At 43.9% G+C, this 20,142-nt stretch overlaps 2 protein-coding genes across 4 annotated transcripts in view; both read left to right on the forward strand.

Moving 5' to 3' along the window:
* LOC144085801 (unconventional myosin-VIIa-like) overlaps nucleotides 1-10,880 on the forward strand; it is a 28,283-nt gene extending 17,403 nt beyond the window's left edge. The window contains exons 7-9 of the mRNA XM_077615456.1: nucleotides 1,576-1,652; nucleotides 1,755-1,874; nucleotides 10,632-10,880. Coding sequence (XP_077471582.1) covers nucleotides 1,576-1,652; nucleotides 1,755-1,874; nucleotides 10,632-10,784 — 350 coding nt within the window. The 3' untranslated portion in view covers nucleotides 10,785-10,880. The remainder of the gene's footprint in view (nucleotides 1-1,575; nucleotides 1,653-1,754; nucleotides 1,875-10,631) is intronic.
* A 3-nt stretch (nucleotides 10,881-10,883) lies between these two features.
* LOC144085799 (unconventional myosin-VIIb-like) overlaps nucleotides 10,884-20,142 on the forward strand; it is a 47,728-nt gene continuing 38,469 nt past the window's right edge. For 2 of the 3 annotated variants that reach the window (XR_013304276.1, XM_077615448.1), the window contains exons 1-11: nucleotides 10,884-11,084; nucleotides 11,194-11,329; nucleotides 11,906-12,069; nucleotides 12,159-12,299; nucleotides 12,950-13,108; nucleotides 13,503-13,595; nucleotides 13,752-13,846; nucleotides 14,133-14,217; nucleotides 15,772-15,873; nucleotides 19,565-19,678; nucleotides 19,752-20,102. Coding sequence is in view for 2 of the 3 variants with exons in the window: in XM_077615448.1 (XP_077471574.1) it covers nucleotides 10,977-11,084; nucleotides 11,194-11,329; nucleotides 11,906-12,069; nucleotides 12,159-12,299; nucleotides 12,950-13,108; nucleotides 13,503-13,595; nucleotides 13,752-13,846; nucleotides 14,133-14,217; nucleotides 15,772-15,873; nucleotides 19,565-19,678; nucleotides 19,752-20,102 (1,548 nt within the window). In the remaining variant the exon portion in view is untranslated. Of the gene's footprint in view, nucleotides 11,085-11,193; nucleotides 11,330-11,905; nucleotides 12,070-12,158; nucleotides 12,300-12,507; nucleotides 13,109-13,502; nucleotides 13,596-13,751; nucleotides 13,847-14,132; nucleotides 14,218-15,771; nucleotides 15,874-19,564; nucleotides 19,679-19,751; nucleotides 20,103-20,142 lie in introns of those variants that run through there. The other variant, XM_077615449.1, reaches the window with a different exon arrangement.

Raw genomic sequence — 20,142 nt, forward strand, 5'->3', positions numbered from 1 at the left:
GTTTTTGACTCCCGGCCGATGGAGGTTATCTGGGAGGGAGGCCTCATCCTGACCGCTCTCAAAATGGTCGTTGCTCGCTCCGCTTCCTTTGTTCTTGGCTAGCCCCCTTGGCTAGCCCCCACCCTTCATAAGAAGGGGGGGAAAGCGGACGGATAGAGCTGTCCACGTGAAGCTCCCTCAACCAGATACGCCGTCCGCTCGGTCGGTGATGGTATTTAATAGAAGTTAGGCGGAGACAAACTTTAGGCGGGAACACGAAAGGGGTGTGTTATATACAAAGTGATGACAGGCCTTGACCTGTAGGTGTCAGTAAAAATTCTATTCTAGTGACTAAATTCATAAGAGTGCAGAAGGGTGCAAGATTAAATATAAGAATACAATTCATATTTCACACTAAGCATCCGCGCTTTTGCTTTCTTTCCCTTTCTTTCCCTTCCCCGCCTCTGTCGTACTCTGAGTGGGCTGACTATCCACGTAGATCCCGGTGGTCTCGAGATGTCCTCGGGGATATTGTAGGGTCGTTGGTAAAACAGATGCTATTAATACAGGTAGTGAGTGTAGACCTCGATTGACCTTGTTAGAAGTCTTTGACAGCCAGAAATTTTGCTTGTTTGTAGGTGACCAAATACATATTTTCCACTCTAATTTGGAAATAAATTATTTAAAAATCAAACAATGTGATTTTCATTTTTTTTCTCCACATTCTGTCTCTCATGGTTGAGGTTTACCCATGTTGACAATTACAGGCCTCTGTAATCTTTTCAAGTAGGAGAACTTGCACAATTGGTGGTTGACTAAACACTTATTTGCCCCACTATACACCATATTTGTAACTAAAAAAATGATGAATGAATCAAGGGTACGGCTCATATGCACACAAAGTAGACTTACCATGGACGAAATTGCAAGGTGACAAAGACGAAATGCCATAACGCAAGACAATGCAGCCGATACGGTCAATTTTTTCAAAATTGAGAAAAGATAAACAGATAAAACGCTAAACGAAATTTATTTAGACATCTATGAATGAAATTAAAGAAAAAAAACATATCTTGCATAAAACCGTGAAAAAGCTCTCTTGGGCCTGCGATTGCTCGCACAGGACGCCGGCACCTTACCGTAGTAGTTAAACGTGCTCTGACTGTTCACGTGCAGGCAACATCCTTTTGGAATGTGCAATCCAGCAGACGATCCTTTCAATTCATACAGCATCTCAGAAATACCTCGTGTGATTACGTTTCATACGATTTTCCCTTCAAAGTAATACATTTGTACTCCCTATTAAAACCATGAATATGGAGGTGAACATTGTGAATCAGGGGACGTTTTATACGAGAGAAATCGTACAATTCTGGAGATTGTTCCAGCTGACTTCGCAGACTACACCTTAGACTGTTCGCCAGTCAGCCGTAGGGCATACAAAGAGACATCCAACCAGTCACACTCACAATCATACTGCCGCCAGCGGGAATCAAGCCCGCGCCTGTCTGCACTGAAGTCAGGCAGGTGAACCACTACACCAACAGGCGGCTCTCAACAAATATCATCATCATTGTAATTTTTTTCTTGTTACAGGAAAAACCCAAAATTATTTGGAAACTAGCGACGTCAGCAAATCTGAAAATTTCAACACTGCAGCCTCATTGCTAGAGGTTTGTCTTGACATCATCAGGAACTGAGTGGATGTAAAACTACTGCATTAACAAACAATAAGATTATAACAAAAAAAACACTTTTTTGTATGCTTCCTGCAGGTGAAGAATTCTGTGCTGGCTAAGTGTTTGACTCATCATTCTTTAATGACCAAAAGAGAGAGGGTGACAAAACCACTTGACTGCGAGCAGGCCTCTGCATGTAGAGATGCCTTTGTCAAGGTCTGAGTTACTAAATTGTTTTGTTTTGTTTTTCTACCTGAATTTGGACTTTTTTTAACATGGATTTTCATCTCATTGTGCAGTCCTGATATTAAAGAACTATGTTTAAGTGAGTTAATAAGTGTACTTCAGAAAATAGTGTGAGCTACTTTCCTGTGGGATCTTTTGGTAAATGTGAACGTTTTCGGGTGTGCGTCAATTGCATACACTTGAGGAACTCCGTTATGTAGAAACTGTGAACATTCCATTTTGTGTTTGCTGGATGATTAACACAACTACATAATCTTATTTAGGAAAATAGAAATTTTACTCACCAAAAATTATTTTTATTTATACACAAAATCCATCCTCCTTTCTTTCCTCAAGAAGATTTCAATTACTCTGTCGTACAGATTACACATGTGTTTCAGGTCAAGAAGTTCTATCGCCATCAAAGCTAATGCAGTCGAGTCTGTCCTGTTGTATTTCTGGCATAAGTTTAGATTCTGTTTCGGAATGAAAATGTCCGTTCGACAGAAGCAGTAGACACGGGGATGGTCACTGTCAAACCCACTAATATGTACAGCCGCCCCATGCTCTCACTCAGATTTTTCTGCTGAAGGAAGTCAAGGAGATCAGTGGGAGATTTTCCTGTAAAATCATCTGCGGTATACATTACAATCAGTTCTGTTCTTAGCCGAGGCAGATCGAAAAGTGCTCCGTGGCTCTGCGTTAAGATAGAGAAGGCTGCATGTGGGAAAGTTTTCTGGTAATCCCGAAACTTCTGCGGATCGAGGAGGGAGAGAAACATCAGTCTTTCGTGTTCATGAAATCTGGTCCGCGTCTGGCAAATAATATTGTCCATAATCCTGTCGTGGAGTTGGTGGTAGTGCGCGCGAGAATCTTGCGCTTGACCTCTTCGTGCACTTGGAGCACCCGCACTGCATTCAGTGGCCTCGTAGATTTCCCTATATCGGCTCCTCTCGCGCTTAACTGTGTCACAAAACTCCTTTACTCTTGCAAGACAAAACTTTACATCCAGTTTGTTTTCTGTAGTATTGAAAAAAAGCCTTTCTGAATGCTCAAAAATGCCATTAAATGTGTGAAGCAAAAAAACAAAATTCAAAATCATCCAGATATGCTTTAAATCCATCAACACACCGCACAGACTCATTCACCATTACAGAGACAAACAGTACTTTTATTTCCCTTTTCATCACTTCAGCAATAGCAGTGATCAGGTTGTTTTGTATTTTGCCCGACGTGCCACTAAACACTTAATTAGTGGACAGGTGGGAATGTAAATCCGTGTTTCTCTCAGCAATGAGAGAAAGAAGTTCCACAAAATTTCCTTTGTTTGGGGATGCAGCGCTTTCATCGTGTCCCCGAAATGAAAGTTTACACAGTCCATCAAACTTTTTAAGATTTCCCTATTTTTCTTTACCTTTTCGTTGTGGCGCCCCTTTCCCTGCGCACTTGCTCGCTGAACTGTAATTCTACTCGGGTTTCCCCCAAAAGCTTTGGAGAGCACCGTTCCTTGTAAGTGTCCGGTAGTGCGTTGGTGTCTCGTTGCTGCTTTGGTTAATCAAGTCAAATTTGCAAATCCAGTGTTGCTCCAAACACCATGTCGATCGGTGGCAAATAACAAGCACTCCCAGCAATACAGTTTGCAGTGTTCCTTGGAGCCCATGAGCCAGGGATAGCACTCGTAGTTAGCGAACTGAAAGTGGCGGACAAACCCTTTCCCCGGTTGTAACAGGCTTGCTAGCTTCGGAGTTGACCACCCTTTCTTAATGATGTCCTTTTTTTCAAGAAAAAGTCTGTCTGAAAAATGGCTTTGTCAGTAAATATGCAACCAAATCCATTTGTTTTCCTCCATCAGCCATTGTGGGTGGAGTTTGCGAGCTCTGGCTGGCTCACTCTGGCTTTGGCCCGCCTACTCTATCACCAGCCAATCATAGTTGGTGAAAGTGATGACGTTTCCCAACAACTGCGAGAAACAAATAATGGCTGAAATGTGATTGCTTAAATGCTTCAATATGAAAACACATCTGGAAGCAGTGCAACCAGGGGGAAAGCAATGGAAGGAAGCTGATAGACAATTTGGAATTATTTAATAAGTATTCATGGGGAAAATATAATTAAAATTAGTCTGTGATTCAGATCTTTCTTAGGCCAGCAGAGAAGGCCTTGAAGGCCCTGACGGCACACCACTAATATATATATATATGTATATATATGTATATATATATATATATATATATATATATATATATATATATATATATATATATATATAAATCCGTGTTTCTCTCAGCAATGAGAGAAAGAAGTTCCACAAAATTTTCCTCTTGGTGGCGCTCACAAAGGGCGCTCTGCATTATAAGGCACCCTGTCTATTTTGGAGAATTTTTTTGACCTTTTTACTTTTATGCGCGCCTTATAGGCGTGAAAATACGGTATATATACATACATATATATATATACATATATATACACATATATATATATATACATATATACATATATATATATATATATATATATATATATATTGGAATTATTTTATATATATATATATATATATATATATATATATATACGCGCACACATAGATATACATATACATATGCATATGCATATGCATACGCATACAAGGTCTGAGTTCATTTTCATGATCTGGTTTTTAACCGTTACTGTGAGATGAGCACGCATGGAGTTGGAAATCAAAACAGACGGCGAGCCGTCATATATGTCACGAGCGCCGCCGAGACTGGTTACGTGACGTATACTCAGAGCTTGCCGTCATTCCCGGAGGCTTGACCAAAGAATTACAGCCGCTGGACATCGGCATCAACCGGGCTTTCAAATCAAAGTTATGAGCGGCGTGGGAGCAGTGGATGATCGCTGGCGATCACAGCTTCACGAAAACTGGCAGGCAGCGCCGGGCTTTTTACGCTACGATTTGTCAATGGATCGTTGCCGCCTGGGCGAACGTGTCTGCTTGCACGGTTGTTCGAGCTTTTGTCAAAGCCGGCATAATTTCTAAGGAGCCCAATGGAAATCATGGTGACTCTGATAATGAAGAGAGGGGGGGTGGCTATTTGGAAGGCTCGTTTGGGTAATTGTTTAATTCTGACACAGAAGATGAGGAGTTTGAGGGATTTGAAGGTGATGATGACTTGAGTAAATTGTAAAATGTCTAAATAAAGTACAACCGAACTCAGTTTTGCTTCCGTTGCCTTTTTAAAACATGTTTTTAGCATGTGGGTGTAGCGAGGAAGAACTATATTTCCCAGCAGTCACTGCGCATCGGAACCCGGAAATAAGCTGCTTCCGGTAGCCAGCGCTATCGCCAGCCGCTCGGCGCCCCCGCGAACACTCCCGCTCGGCGCCGCTTGGTGGCGCTCACAAAGGGCGCTCTGCATTATAAGGCACCCTGTCTATTTTGGAGAATTTTTTTGACCTTTTTACTTTTATGCGCGCCTTATAGGCGTGAAAATACGGTATATATATACATACATATATATATACATATATATACACACATATATATATATACATATATACATATATATACAGATATATATACACATATATATACATATATATATATATATATATATGTGTATATAATTTTATTTTTTATTTTTTTTACCTTTATTCTTCAGTGCTGAGTCCTCATACCAAGAGTGGCTTCTGGTTACGAGTTTCGGCATGTATGTTCACATTATTATGTACTTAAAAAATATAAAATAAAATTGTTTTTTCTTTTGTGCTGAGTCCTAGTAGCAAGCGGAAGAAAGGGGAGTTGCTTCCGCTTGTGAGTTTCAGCGTTATTTCATCTTAGGGTCCCAAAAATATACAAAATGTTGTGTTTTCATGTGATAGCTCCATTATCAACTTCTACACTCTGAAAGGGTACACAGGGCATTTAGGCACAGGAAGTAATGAACTAGACTTGTAACTTGGTCCCCAGCCGGGAAAGTTACAGTTAATATCCATGCCACCTGAGCCAGTGAATTATTTTTGCACATAATACATAGAGTAGCTAATATGTGACCAGACTTCATCTGAATTCTTAAGGCATGGATAATGTTTTGGACTGGTGTATCAAAAAAAGAGTTTTACATTCCACCCTTTGATGTAATTCTAACATACTTTCCATTTCACTCAGTATGTGAAGTGCCACTCAGACCACAACCTGGTCCATCTGATCCCCACCTACATCCCTATGGTGAGGAAAATATAACCTATCACGAGGATCATACAAAGATGGACCGAGGAGAGCAGCATGGTACTGAGGGACTGTTTTGAGACCACTGACTGGGAGGTGCTGTGCAATTCACATGGGAAAGACATTGACAGCTTGACCCACTGCATCACAGATTATATTAACTTCTGTGTTGAGAACATTGTACCCTCCAAGAAGGTCCGTTGTTTCTCCAACAATAAGCCGTGGGTCACCAGGGATCTAAGGGCCCTCCTGAACAAGAAGAAGAGGGCTTTTAGGTCTGGGGAGAAAGAAACTCTGAAAATGGTCCAGAAGGAGCTGAAGAGAGAGATAAGGAAGGGAAAGACCATCTACAGGGAGAAGCTAGAGAACCAACTCCAGAGAGGCTACACCAAAGAGGTCTGGAGGAGCTTGAGGACCATTTCGGGCCATGGAGGCAACAGTGAGACCCGGAGTCCGGCGGCAGGGAAGGTGCCAATGAACTGAATCAGTTATTTAACAGATTCAGTCCTGCCCCCACTCCCCTGACACCCCAGAGCAGAAGCAACGCTCCTCCTCCTCTTCCTCCCCCTCTTCCACCGGTCTCTGCATTACTGTCGATCAGGTGATAAAACACCTAAAGAAGATCGAGGCAAAGAAGGCTACCGGTCCAGACGGCCTCAGCTCCAGACTACTGAGAAAGTGTGCGGATCAACTTGGCAAAGTGATTCTGCATATTTTCAACCTCAGCCTCAGTCTGCAGAAGGTCCCCACCTTGTGGAAAACTTCCTGTGTGGTCCCAGTTCCTAAGACTGCGTACCCCAGGGAGCCAAACCACTTCAGGCCGGTGGCATTAACCTCTCACCTGATCAAGACATTGGAGAGAATCATCCTCAATCACCTCAGCCCCCTGATGAATGCAGAGCTGGACCCTCTGCAGTTCGCCTATCGTCCAGGCATTGGTGTGGAAGATGTTATCACCTACCTGATGCACAGGTCTCTTTCACACCTGGAGAACCCGGGAAGCACGCTGAGAATGATGTTTTTTGACCTCTCCAGTGCGTTCAACACCGTTCAGCCGGTCCTACTGAGAGGGAAACTGGAAGAGGCTGGAGTAAGGAACCACCTAGCCGCATGGATCATCGACTTCCTCACTGACAGACCACAATATGTGAGACTCCAGGACTGTAGGTCTGATGTGGTAGCTTGCAGCACGGGGGCCCCACAAGGCACAGTGCTCTCCAGGTGAACATCCAGGGTACAGACATTGAAATCATGGAGAATTTTAAGTACCTGGGTGTTCACCTCAACAACAAACTAGACTGGTCCACAAACATAGATGCCCTGTACAAAAGGGGCCAGAGCCGCCTTTACCTACTGAGGAGTCTACGGTCGTTTGGAGTGTGCAAGACACTGCTGAGGACTTTCTATGACACTGTGGTGGCATCTACAGTGTTTTATGCAGTGCTCTGTTGGGGATGCGGGAGCACGGAGAAGGACAGGAACAGGCTGAATAAGCTGGTCAGGAGGGCCAGCTCTGTTCTGGGCTGTCCTTTGGACTCTGTGGAGGAAGTGGGAGAGCGGAGAATGCTGACCAGGACAGCACCCCCCCCCCTGCATGAGTCCTTTGAGTCCCTCCAAAGCTCCTGTAGCAATAGACAGCGACACCCTCATTGCAGGAAGGAGCGCTTCCGCAGATCCTTCCTCCCATCAGCTGTCAGGCTCTTTAACAAAAAAATGGCTGTTAAGACCGACCGTATGCATGCATGTGCATTTATGTGTATGTATGTATATATGTGCTTATGTGTGTATGTATAGGTGTATGTACACGTATGTGTATATATATATTTATGTATATGTGTACGTATATATATATATATATATATATATATTTATGTGTACGTATATATATATATATATATATATATATATATATATATATATATATATATATATATATTTATGAATATGTGTACGTATATATCTCAGTGGCGGGCCGTCAGGGCCTTCAAGGCCTTCTCTGCTGGCCTAAGAAATATCTGAATCATATTATATTTTGTCCATCAATACTTATTATTCCAAATGGTCTGTTAGCTTCCTTTCATTGCTTTTCCCCCTGGTTGCACTACTTCCAGATGTGTGTTTTCACATTGAAGCATTTAACCAATCACATTTCAGCCATTATTTGTTGCCAGATCAGATCTGCCTCAAAGCCTTCACAATCAGTTCTTGCGGGCTCTGCTGCATTAAACTAGACTGTTGCTTTTAACCAATCAGATTTCGAGTTGGCAACCCCACAATGATTTTTCATAGGCGTTAGCATTTTGCTGGCTGGGACATGTCATTGCTTTCACAAACTATGATTGGCTAGTAGGCGGGCCAAAGCAGCCAGAGATCGCAAACTCCACCCACATGGCCGACAGTGGCAAGAACAAATGAATTCTGTTGCAGATTTCTCTCACAAAGCTATTTTCCAGACGGACTTTTCCAGAAAAAATGGACATCATTAAGAAAGGGCGGTCAACTCCGAAGCTAGCAAGCCTGTTACAGCCGGGAATATGGTGTGTGCGGCACTTTCAGCGCGCTAACTTAGCTCCACAAGCAAATAGTATATTGTAGTTTTGATTTAAAGCCATTTTCAAAACGGATTATGCCAGAAATATGACAGGACAGGCTCGACTTTCATCATTAGCTTCGATGGCGATAGGAAAGAAGGAAGAAAGAAAGGAGGATGGATATTGTGTAAAAAGGATTTTTGGTGAGTAAAATATGGCCATATTCCTAAATAATATTTCAATTGTGGGCCAAGTTCTGATATCTGAAAAGCTCCAGTGTTTGTATTTAAGCTCCAGTGTTTGTATTTAATCACAAAATGCTGCTAGGAAGTGGATTTTACCCCAGTTTAATTTTTGGCGTTTCACCATTGACGTCCATCGCTGTCTTTTCCCGGGAAAAATCACCCCCCTGGCCTGGTTGTAATGTCTCAAAAGCTCCAGTATTTGTATTCAATCAATAAATGATGCTAGGAAGTGGATTTTACCTAATTTTAGTATTTTAGTGCATTTTTTGTCATTTCACGTATGGACGTATCGACGTTCATCGCTGTCTTTTTATCCGGGGAAATGATACTCCGGGCCCGGTTCTGATGTCTAAAAAGCTCCAGTATTTGTATTTAATCAATAAATGCTGTTTTTGGCTGGATTTTACCCCATTTTGGGGCAATGTTTGCCCGTACGCCATTGACGTTCATCGCTGTCTTTTCCCGGGAAAATTACCCCCTGGCCTGGTTTTAATGTCTGAAAATCCAATATTTGTATTTAATCATGAAATGCTGCTAGGAAGTGGATTTTACCCAATTTTTGTGCATTAATTTATTGATTATTTTTTATGTGTTGCAGCTGTAGCTGCAGTAGAGGTTTTATAGCAATAAAAATAGTTTTTGAGGGTTGGATTGATACGTTGAAGGCGCTACCAGAAAATGCACCGCCCGCCACTGATATATATATATATATATATATATATATATATATATATATATATATATATATATATATATATATATATTCATGTATTTATTTATTAACCTACTTATTACCCATCTATTTATGTCTAAAATGCCTTTCCTATTCCTGCATCCTCACCCTCTTGCTACTGTGACAACGAAATTTCCTGAATACGGGATGAATAAAATTATCCAATACAATCCAATTTCTTAGTGCACTGTGGTCGCCTATTTCATGCATTTTACAGTTCTGACAGGATTCTTCTGGGATGCTCCCAGCTCGCTGCTAACTTGATGTTGTCTACAACACCCTTTCAAGCTTCAGAAATAAAAAGCACGGCGCTAGACTGGATTAGTAGGGAGATTGCTCCAGCACTGTGATGTTCTAGGTCTAGGCCCAGAGACACTTTATTCTCTGGGGGTCACATTTTGGTTCCTAACTGTCATGGCATTGGGTTTGGTGTATATCAGGGGTGTCCCAAGTATTCCACAAAAGTCCACATTGGGTATAGGTTTTTGTTTCAACTGATCCAGCACTGGCAGTTTAACCAATGAGATTTTCAAGCAGCACCTGAGTGCAAGATACTTATTACTTATTTACCATATTGGTAAAAATGTATTCTCTTTATTGCGTAGAATGAAAACTTGGACCGACTGTGACCCTTGAGGACCGGTGAGAACACCCATGGTCCTATATCAAAAGCCCCTTTAAGAACTTGAAAGCCCTGACCTCATCAGCGTCAAACAATGTTTTGAAGAATCTTGAACAAAAACTCTGAGCCAGCATCTCTTGTCTAAAATCAGTGTTCTTGGACCATAAATCCCACTGCCACACGAAAATTTTCTTTAACTCTTCTATAATAGTAGAAATGTGATCTGATAAGGTCTGTTTTCATAATTTCTTGAAATTTCAGAACTGAAGGTGTGACTCAGGATCAATCCCAATAGTTTTTATTCTAAGAGCAAGATCTGTCGTACTTCATCTGAAGTTTGATTATTCATTCACATCATTCTTCCTTATAAAGACCTAATTGAATGTTCATGTGTGCACTTGATTCCTCAGGCAATCTACAATAAACTATTCATATGGATTGTTGAGAAAATCAATGATGTAGTCCACAAAAGAATTTCTGACAGTCCAAAATCACAACCCCATCTGTCAATTGGCCTGCTTGACATATTTGGCTTTGAGAACTTCCAGATCAACAGGTCATGAGACTTTCTCTACTTTGCATACACAATATTATTGACAAGATATAATTCACTAAAGTTACCTCCAGAACTCAAACATTATTTTCCCCCCAGTTTTGAACAGTTGTGCATAAACTTTGCAAATGAGAAGCTACAGCAGTTCTTTGTTGGCCACATTTTCAAGCTGGAGCAAAAGGAATATCTGAAAGAACAAATAATGTGGAATACCATCAATTTTGTTGACAATCATGGGATTCTGGAACTTCTGGCTGGGAAACCTTGTAATCTGCTGGCGCTGATTGATGAGGAGAGCCATTTTCCAAAGGTCCTGTTTTACTCTATTTGTTGCATGGTTTTACTGTAAATTCTGGTTGTGGTGAATATGTGTTGCCCGTTATAATTTGTTCTTGATGTGTCGTTATGGTGCATGACAGGGGTCAGATCTGACAATGCTCAGCAAGATGAATCAGCAGCATCATGGAGACAAGGCTTACATTCCTCCTAAAAGTGAACATGACACTGACTTTGGGATTCACCATTTTGCAGGCATTGTTTTTTATGAATCCAAAGGTTGGCAAACTAATTATAGCGATCCAAATACTTTTCTTGTCTTGGTTTTGTGCTAAAATGGAAGTAGAAAAAAAAAGAAGTGATGCAAAATTAACTCATTGCTTACTATTGACAATGACACTAGATGTCCAATCGTTCATTCATCCCTCCCAGTCCAAATGGATTGGACGCCTAGCGCCCGTCAATAGCATCAAGTTAGTTAACTATTTCGGTAAAAAATATAATGATCTGGTCCACATCAGATCTAGTTGGCATTAATGTGGCCCGTGAACCAAACTGAGTGGTGATTGGTATAACACAAAGTTATTTTTCTGTTGTTTGAATGAGAACACCTGGAAACATAGATCAGGTGTACTCTCAGTATTTTCGTGGAAGATTAATTATGTAGTTGTTCTGATTTTCGTTGATTATTGCCGGTATAAATACAGAACTAGGACCAACTAATCCCTAGATCATTCCTCGCACAACACTAATGGTCTTCTGCAGTGTTTGAGTACCTCTTTGTACATAATAAGAAATGGATCAAGTGGGAACCAAAATATTTCATGATTAATTGTTAAATTCATTTCTCTGAAGGGTTTCTTGAGAAGAATAGAGACGCCGTAAGCACTGACATATTCAAGATGCTTGATATGTCCACCAACAAGTTGCTTCAGCGAATTTTCACATCAGAGCTCTCAACCAATGGAGTCAACATGACGAATAAGCGGGTTATGATCACACCTAATAATAGCATAAGGGTATGAAATCATCCTTGTTCGGTAATTGAAACATTTTTTATTTCACAACAGTTCTTTATCCCATTTGCATTGTTACATTGTTGATGCAGTCTGTTTCTAACAACCGCAAACAAGTGCCAACCCTCAGCGGTCAGTTCCGGAAATCTCTGGACACTCTCATGAAGGCTCTCACTATCTGCCAACCATACTTCATCCGATGTTTCAAACCAAACAACAACAAGCTGTCTGAGGTGCAAATTTACATTAAACATTTCTGCTTTGTCTCGTTTTAATTGTTTGTACCAAAATAAAATACATGCTGTAATAGTATGTATTTTGGAAGTCAATGAACACTGTATGTTTCACATGGTCTGAAATCTTTTAAATTAGTGCGTTTTTGATCACTTCGATCTGCTATTATGTTACATTTCATTAGCTGAACCGCTTTATCCTCATTAGGGTCGTGGGGGTGCTGGAGCCAATCCCAGCTGCCAGAGGCAGAGGACACCGTCAACCGGTGGCTGGCCGATCGCAGGCCACAAGGAGACGGACAACCATGCACACTCACACCCATACCTAGGGGCAATTTAGAGTGTCCAATCAGCCTACCATGTATGCCTTTGGAATGTGGGAGGAAACCGGAGTACCCGGAGGAAACCCATGCAAGCCCAGGGAGAACATGCAAACTCCACACAGGTGGACCGACCTGGACCTGAACCCAGGACCCCAGATCTTGAGGACGACGCGCTAACCACTCGTTCCACCGGACCGCCCTATCATGTTCCAATGTCACCATATTGTACTGAAAAGCATTTCAAATAATTTGCCACTTCTGTATGTTAGAAAAAAAATGTATGATCATTTTACAATAGTAAAGTGCTATTTGTTTTCCCCCACGGAGGACTTTGATAGAGAACTTTGTATTCGTCAACTGAGATGCTGCGGCATGATGGATACTATCCGCATCAGGAAATTGGGGTATGCTGTTCGTCACACCTTTGCAGAATTCTTGAAACGCTACAGAGTGCTCCTGAAAACAACCACCTGTGACCCCAAAACGGTTAGTACGTGGTGCCATTTATTGCTTGTCTAGGTATCAGGATCAGCATTATTGTTGAACCTGTAGCATACACTCATCTAAAGCATAATTCGGTACAATGTAACTACAAACCCTTGACAGCCGCAAACCCTAACCCCACCAAAAAAAGGAAATCCCTGTCATCATGACTGCACTGCAATATCCTCTCCTGACTTGCTCACAATACAATAAACAACAATAATAATAACCCTATAGTTAACCTTTAAATAAATCAAGCTTTAGTCTTATTAGATTGAAAAAACTTTACCTTGTGTAGTGATTTGTGAGTATCATCTGCTTCATGTAAGGTTTTCCATGGGTGAATGAAACCATACGGTTCTTGTCCGTATTCATCAATTAAATCTTCTCTCCACAGAACGCAGAGGCTGCCTGTTGTGAAGCCATCTGCCACACAGTGTTCACAGAACCTGACGAGTGGAAAATTGGGAAGACCAAGATTTTCCTGAAGGTTTGGAAGACTTTTCAGTTATCAAGTTTTGCATCTATTGGTTTGTATAATTTGACAGGGATTCTTTGTTTTCCAGTCATTGTGAACCTGCAAATTTTCAGATTCAGAAATTTCCCAGACTCATCGTGACACTGCAAATTGTTTTATTATTTTTAGGATACTCAGGATGCTGTCCTAGAACGACTGAGGGAAGAAGAACTCAACAGGAATGCTCTTGTGATCCAGCATTTCATGGTGGGGTGCAGACACAGGTGCAATTTGAATTCTATACATAACAGATGTAAATTATTGTAGGAACTCAAACAAGAAACAATGTAGGAAACTGTATGCTTACTCAAACAGGTTAGTGTTTTGAGGTGCACTGTAACCATATAGTTTCATATGGAGGGCTCTTTCTAGACTTTTAACCCTCTCAAATTTCAGATATTGATACCTAAATAAGATTATATTATATTGCCTATCATTGTCCTCTTTACCTAACAGCTGTGGCCGCTGAATCTACATAGCTTTAGCATTATTGCTCTGCCTCTTTTATAGAAAGTCTTTTCTGATGAAGCGTAGAGCAGTTATGGTACTGCAGAGATACTGGCGAGCTTACCAAGAAACTAAGGCAACTAAAAAGGTATACAATTTTTAATTCAGTTTCTCATCTCATCTTCTTCCGCTTTATCTGAAATCGGGTCGTGGGGGCAGCAGCTAAAGCAGGGAAGCCCAGACTTCCCTCTCCCCAGCCACTTCATCCAGCTCTTCCGGGAGGACCCCAAGGCGTTCCCGGGCTTGCTGGGAGACATAGTCTCCCCAGTTTGCCTGTGGCCTCCTCCCGGTGCGACGTACCCGGAACACCTCCCGAGGGAGGCTTCCAGGGGGCATCCTGATCAGATGCCCGAGCCAACTCATCTGGCCTCTCGATCCTGTGGAGCAGCGGCTCTACTCCTAGCCCCTCCCAGATGACCGAACTTCTCACCTTATCTCTAAGGGAGAGTCCAGACATCCTGCAGAGGAAACTCATTTCAGCCGCTTGTATCCGGGATCTCGTTCTTTTGGTGACAATAGATGAGGGTGGGAACGTAGATTGACTGGTAAATAGAGAGCCTCACCTTTTGGCTCAGTTCCTTCTTCACCACGACGGACCGGTGCAGAGTCCGCATCACTGCAGATGCCGCACCGATCCGCCGGTCGATCTCCCGCTCCATTCTTCCCTCACTTGTGAACAAGACCCCAAGATACTTATACTCCTCCACTTGGGGGAGGACCTGATCCCTGACCCAGAGAGGATATGCAACCTTTTTCCGACTGAGGACCCTGGTCTCAGATTTGGAGGTGCTGATTCTCATCGCGACCGCTTCACACTCAGTTGCGAATCGTTCCAGCGAGAGTTGGAGCTCACGGCCTGATGAAGCCAACAGAACCACATCATCTGCAGAAATCTACGCCTAGATATTCTGCCCATAAAAGTTATGAACAGAATCGGTGACATAGGGCAGCCCTGGCGGCGTCCAACCGCGACTGGAAACGGGTCTGACTTACTGGCGGCTGACTATGACACGTCAAAGGGACCGGACCTGCATATCAGGGGTTCCAGAACCCCATACTCCCGGAGTGCCCCCCACAAGACTCCCCAGGGGACATGGTTGAACGCCTTCCCCAGGTCCATAAAACACGTTGACTGGTTGGGCGAACTGTGATTCCCCTATAACACACCCTCCAGTCCCCCTTCTTAAAAAGGGCAACCATCACCCCGGTCCGCCAATCCAGAGGCACTGTCCCCAATGTCCACGCAATGTTTCAGAGACGTGTCAACCAAGACAGCCCCACAACATCCAGAGCCTTTGGAAACTCCGGGTGGATCTCATCCATCCCCGGGGCCTTGCCACCGAGGAGCTTTTTAACCACCTCAGTGACTTCTATCCCAGAGATAAGAGAGTTCACCACAGAGTCCCCCGACTCTGCTTGCTCATGTGAAGGCGTGTCGCTGGCATTGAGGAGGTCTTCAAAGTATTCGGACCAGCGATTCACAACATCCCGAGTCGAGGTCAGCAGCGCCCCATCCCCACCATTCACTGTGTTGGTGGTGCACTGCTTCCCCCTTCTGAGACGTCGGATGCTGATGAAATTTTGTTTTCTGATCAAGTAAAATTGTCTCAAACTCATTCCCTCCCACTCTTGCTTGAAATAGATCCTGCAGGGTTTTCACCGTCTTGTGTCAAAGATTCGTGGTCGGAAGCTTCTGTTCCAGTATCAGAGACAGCATGCAGCAGCAGTCACCTTACAGAAACATGTACGTAATAAAGATACATCTAATAATGTTTGGACACAGTACTGTATGGACCAAATGACAGTCTGCTCTATTTCATTTGACATGGTAGCATGCTATCTGTATGATGTGTTGTGTATTGTGTTTTCTAATGCCAAGATTGAGATCTATATTTTATGTGTAATTCTTGATTTATTTTCCATACTGATACTGCACTAGGGCCCGATTGAGGACTTTTCCCAGCTAACTATGGGAAGTATCTGTGGGACACATTCAATTAGTGGCAAGCCATTTCATTCCTTTTCTGTACCGCTTATCCTCATAAGAGTTGTGGAGGTGCTCGAGCCTATTCAAGCCAATGATGGGCACCAGGCGGAGGACACCAGGGATTGGAGGCCAGCCAATCACAGGGCACAACGAGATGGAAAACCATACATGCTCACTCAGGCAAATTTAGAGTGCTCAACCAGCCTACCAAGCATGTTTTTGGGATGTGGGGGGAAAACGGAGTACCCGGAGAGAATATACAATCTCCACACAGAATCAAACAGAACCACATCATCTGCAAAAAGCAGGGATGCAATACTGAGACCACCAAACCGGAGCCCCTCAACGCCACTGCTGCGCCTAGATATTCTGTCCATAAAAGTGATGAACAGAATCGGTGACATAGGGCAGCCCTGGCTGAGTCCAACCCCCACTGGAAACGGATCCCACTTACTGCCGGCTACGCGGAGTAGACTCTGCGACCGGTCATAAAGGGACCCCATACTCTCGGATTACCCCCCACAAGACTACCAGGGGCGCACGGTCAAATGCCTTCTCCAAGTCCACAAAGCACAAGAAGTCTGGTTGGGCAAACTCCCATGACCCCCCGGGTACCCTGCTGAGGGTGTAGAGCTGATCCACTGTTCCACGGCCAGGACGAAAACCACACTGCTCCTCCTGAATCTAAGATTCGACCTCCCGGCGGACCCTCCTCTCCAGTACCCCAGAATAGACCTTCCCGGGGAGGCTGAGGAGTGTGATTCCCCGATAATTGGAACACACCCTCCGGTCCCCCTTTTTAAAAAGGGGAACCACCACCCCGGTCTCCCAATCCAGAGGCACTGTCCCCGATGGCCACGCGATGTTGCTTAGGCGTGTCAAACAAGACAGCCCCACAACATCCAGAGCCTTTAGAAACTCCAGGCGGATCTCATCCATTGAGGAGCTTTTTAACCACCTTGGTGACTTCAACACTTCCTCATGGGAAGGCGTGTCGGTGGAATTGAGGAGGTCTTCAAAGTATTCGGCCCACCGATTCACAACATCCCGAGTCGAGGTCAGCAGCGCCTCATCCCCACTATATACAGTGTTGACGGTGCACTGCTTCCTCTTTCTGAGACGTCGGATGGTGGAGCAAAATATCCTTGAAGCGACCCGAAAGTCGTTCTCCATGTCCTCACCAAACTCCTCCCATGTTTTTGCCTCAGAGACGACCAGAGCCGCGTGCCGCTTGACCAACCAGTACCCGTCAGCTGCCTCCAGAGTCTAATGGCCAAACGGGCCCGGTAGGACTCCTTTTTCAGCCTGACGGCATCCCTTACTGCTGGTGTCAACCAGCGGGTTCTGGGGTTGCCGCCTCGACAGGCACCGGCCACTTTGCGGCCGCAGCTCCAGTCTGCCGTCTTAGCAATAGAAGCACGGAACATGGTCCACTCGGACTCAATGTCCCCCGCCTCTTCCCGGACATGATAAAATCTCTGTCGGAGGTGGTAATTGAAACTCCTTCTGACAGGGGACTCCACTAGGTGTTCCCAGCAGACCCTCACGAGATGTTTGGGTCTCCCGGGCCGCATTGGCATCTGCCCTCACCATCGAAGCCAACTCACCATCAGGTGGTGATCGGTTGACAGATCCGCCCCTCTCTTTACCTGAGTGTCCAAGACATGCGGCCGCAGGTCCGATGACACGACCACAAAGTCGATCATCGAATTGCGACCTAGGGTGTCCTGGTGCCAAGTGCACATATGGACACCCTTATGCTTGAACATGGTGTTCATTATTGTCAAACCATGACGAGTGCAGAAATCCAACAATAGAACACCACTCGGGTTCCGATCAGGGGGGCGTTCTTCCCAATCACTCCCCTCTAGGTCTCACTGTCATTGCCCACGTGGGCATTGAATGCCCCCAGCAGAACGAGGAAGTGTCCTGAAGGCACTCCCTCCAAGGACTCAAAAAGGGTAGGTACTCTGAACTGCTTTTTGGTGCATACGCACAAACAACAGTCAGGTCCTGTCCCCCCACCCGAAGACGGAGGGATGCTACCCTCTCGTCCACCGAGGTAAACCCCAACATACAGGCACCGAGCCAGGGGGCAACAAGTATGCCCACACCCGCTCGGCGCCTCTCACCGTGGGCAACTCAACCAGAGTGGAAGAGTGTCCAACCGCCCTCGAGAGGAGTGGTACCGGACACCAAGCTTTGCGTGGAGGTGAGCCCGACTATGTCGATCCGGAATTTCTCAACCTCACGCACTAGCTCAGGCTCTTTCCCAACCAGAGAGGTGACATTCCACGTCCCAAGAGCCAGTTTCTCCAGCCGGGGATCAGGCCGCCAAGGATCCCTCCTTTGGCTGCTGCCCAACTATCGGCACACCCGACCTCTTAGCCCCCTCTCACAGGTGGTGAGCCCATGTGAGGGGGAACCCACGTCCCCTCTTTGGGCTGTGCCCGGCCGGGCCCCAGGGGTGTAGGCCCGGCCGCCAGGTGCTCGCCATTCCGCCCCTCCTCCGGGCCTGGCTCCAGAGTGGGGCCCCGGTGTCTGGGCGAGGGAAGACGTCATCCAATTGTTTTTCATCATAAGAGGTCTTCTGAGTCATGCTTTGTCTGGTCCCTCAACTCAGACCAGTTTGCCATGGGTGACCCTACCAGGGGCACAAGGCCCCAGACAACATAGCTCCAAGGATCATTGGGACACACAAACCCCACCACCACGTTAATCGAAACACTAAATATCATCCTTCCCGGTTCAAATAAATTTGATGACTATCTTTGTCAGTGGTAGTGACTGAGTTAAAGGCTATAAGCCACAAAATAATCCAGAGGTAGAACGATTAGGGAAGTTCCTGATCTTATCACATGATCGTAAAATGGGCTTGAGCGCGTCATTTTCTGAATGGGGTCAAGAAGAATTGGTTATTAAGATCAGATTTGTTTTAGGGACTACACCAAAACAATGTTGTCAAAAGAAACAAAAACATTTTTTTTTAAATTTGCACAACACATTTTTAGAAGATCTTAATCGAGAAGAAAATGATTGCCTTTTAAAGATATTTTGATGGCAACAAAGCGACAAAATATTCAAGATGGACTTGGATATTGTCAAAAAAACAATACATGTTTTTTAATATTTTTTTCATCAGCAGATCCTCAGAATCAAGTGATTCAAACACAGGTGCAAAAATATGGGATCGGGACAATTACTTAGGAGTTATTCTTTTGCTGAATCTTCGCCGTCTCAAAATGACCAAATTATCCTTGAGACACATTGGTTTTGCGTTGACAAGTGGAGAGATGTGCTCTCTAACTCTCTAAGCAATGTTTCTTGTACCTTGTTGATTCTATGCCAAAAATATTCAAAGTAGTGCTATTGGCAAAAGAGGTCTAAGCCTCTCCTATAGCAATTAAATTAGTATGAATTGATGAGTAATCACTATGACAATGTTTAGGTGAGGCATTACCAAGCAAGGAAACGTCAAATAGATGCAGTCACACTGCTGCAGGCTTACACCAGAAGATTCCTTGCAAGAAAATTATTTGAGAGAATGAAGGTTGAGGTACCGGTAAGTGTTAAACCTCTTGAAATTTTAAGAGGTTATTTTGTGTTTTCTATACTCCATCTAACACTTGTATCAGGTCTACCCTGACCCCCATACCACATCAGAGGATCATGAGACTGAAGGTGACATTGCCTCAGCACTCACGTTCCGACTAGAAAAGGTTTGCATGCAGTCTGAGCAAGCGAATGAAGAATTTGAACCTGTCATTGAGGTGGATTTGGAGGACAACAAAAGCAATGTCCTTCCAATCACTGCGCTGGATTTGAAGGACAACAAAAGCAATATCTCTGAGGTGGATTTGGAGAACAATGAAGACAATGTCCCACTAAACATTGAAATAGACTTGGAGGACAATGAAAACAATGTAGCTCCTATACCTCCCTTGAGAGTTACAATGTGCGAAGACCTGGAATCAGATGAAACTGAGGTTTGACCACAGCTTCATTAAAATTGGCAAAATGATATGA

This window comes from Stigmatopora argus, chromosome 12 (genome assembly GCF_051989625.1).
Source record: "Stigmatopora argus isolate UIUO_Sarg chromosome 12, RoL_Sarg_1.0, whole genome shotgun sequence".
Classification (NCBI taxonomy): Eukaryota; Metazoa; Chordata; class Actinopteri; order Syngnathiformes; family Syngnathidae; genus Stigmatopora; species Stigmatopora argus.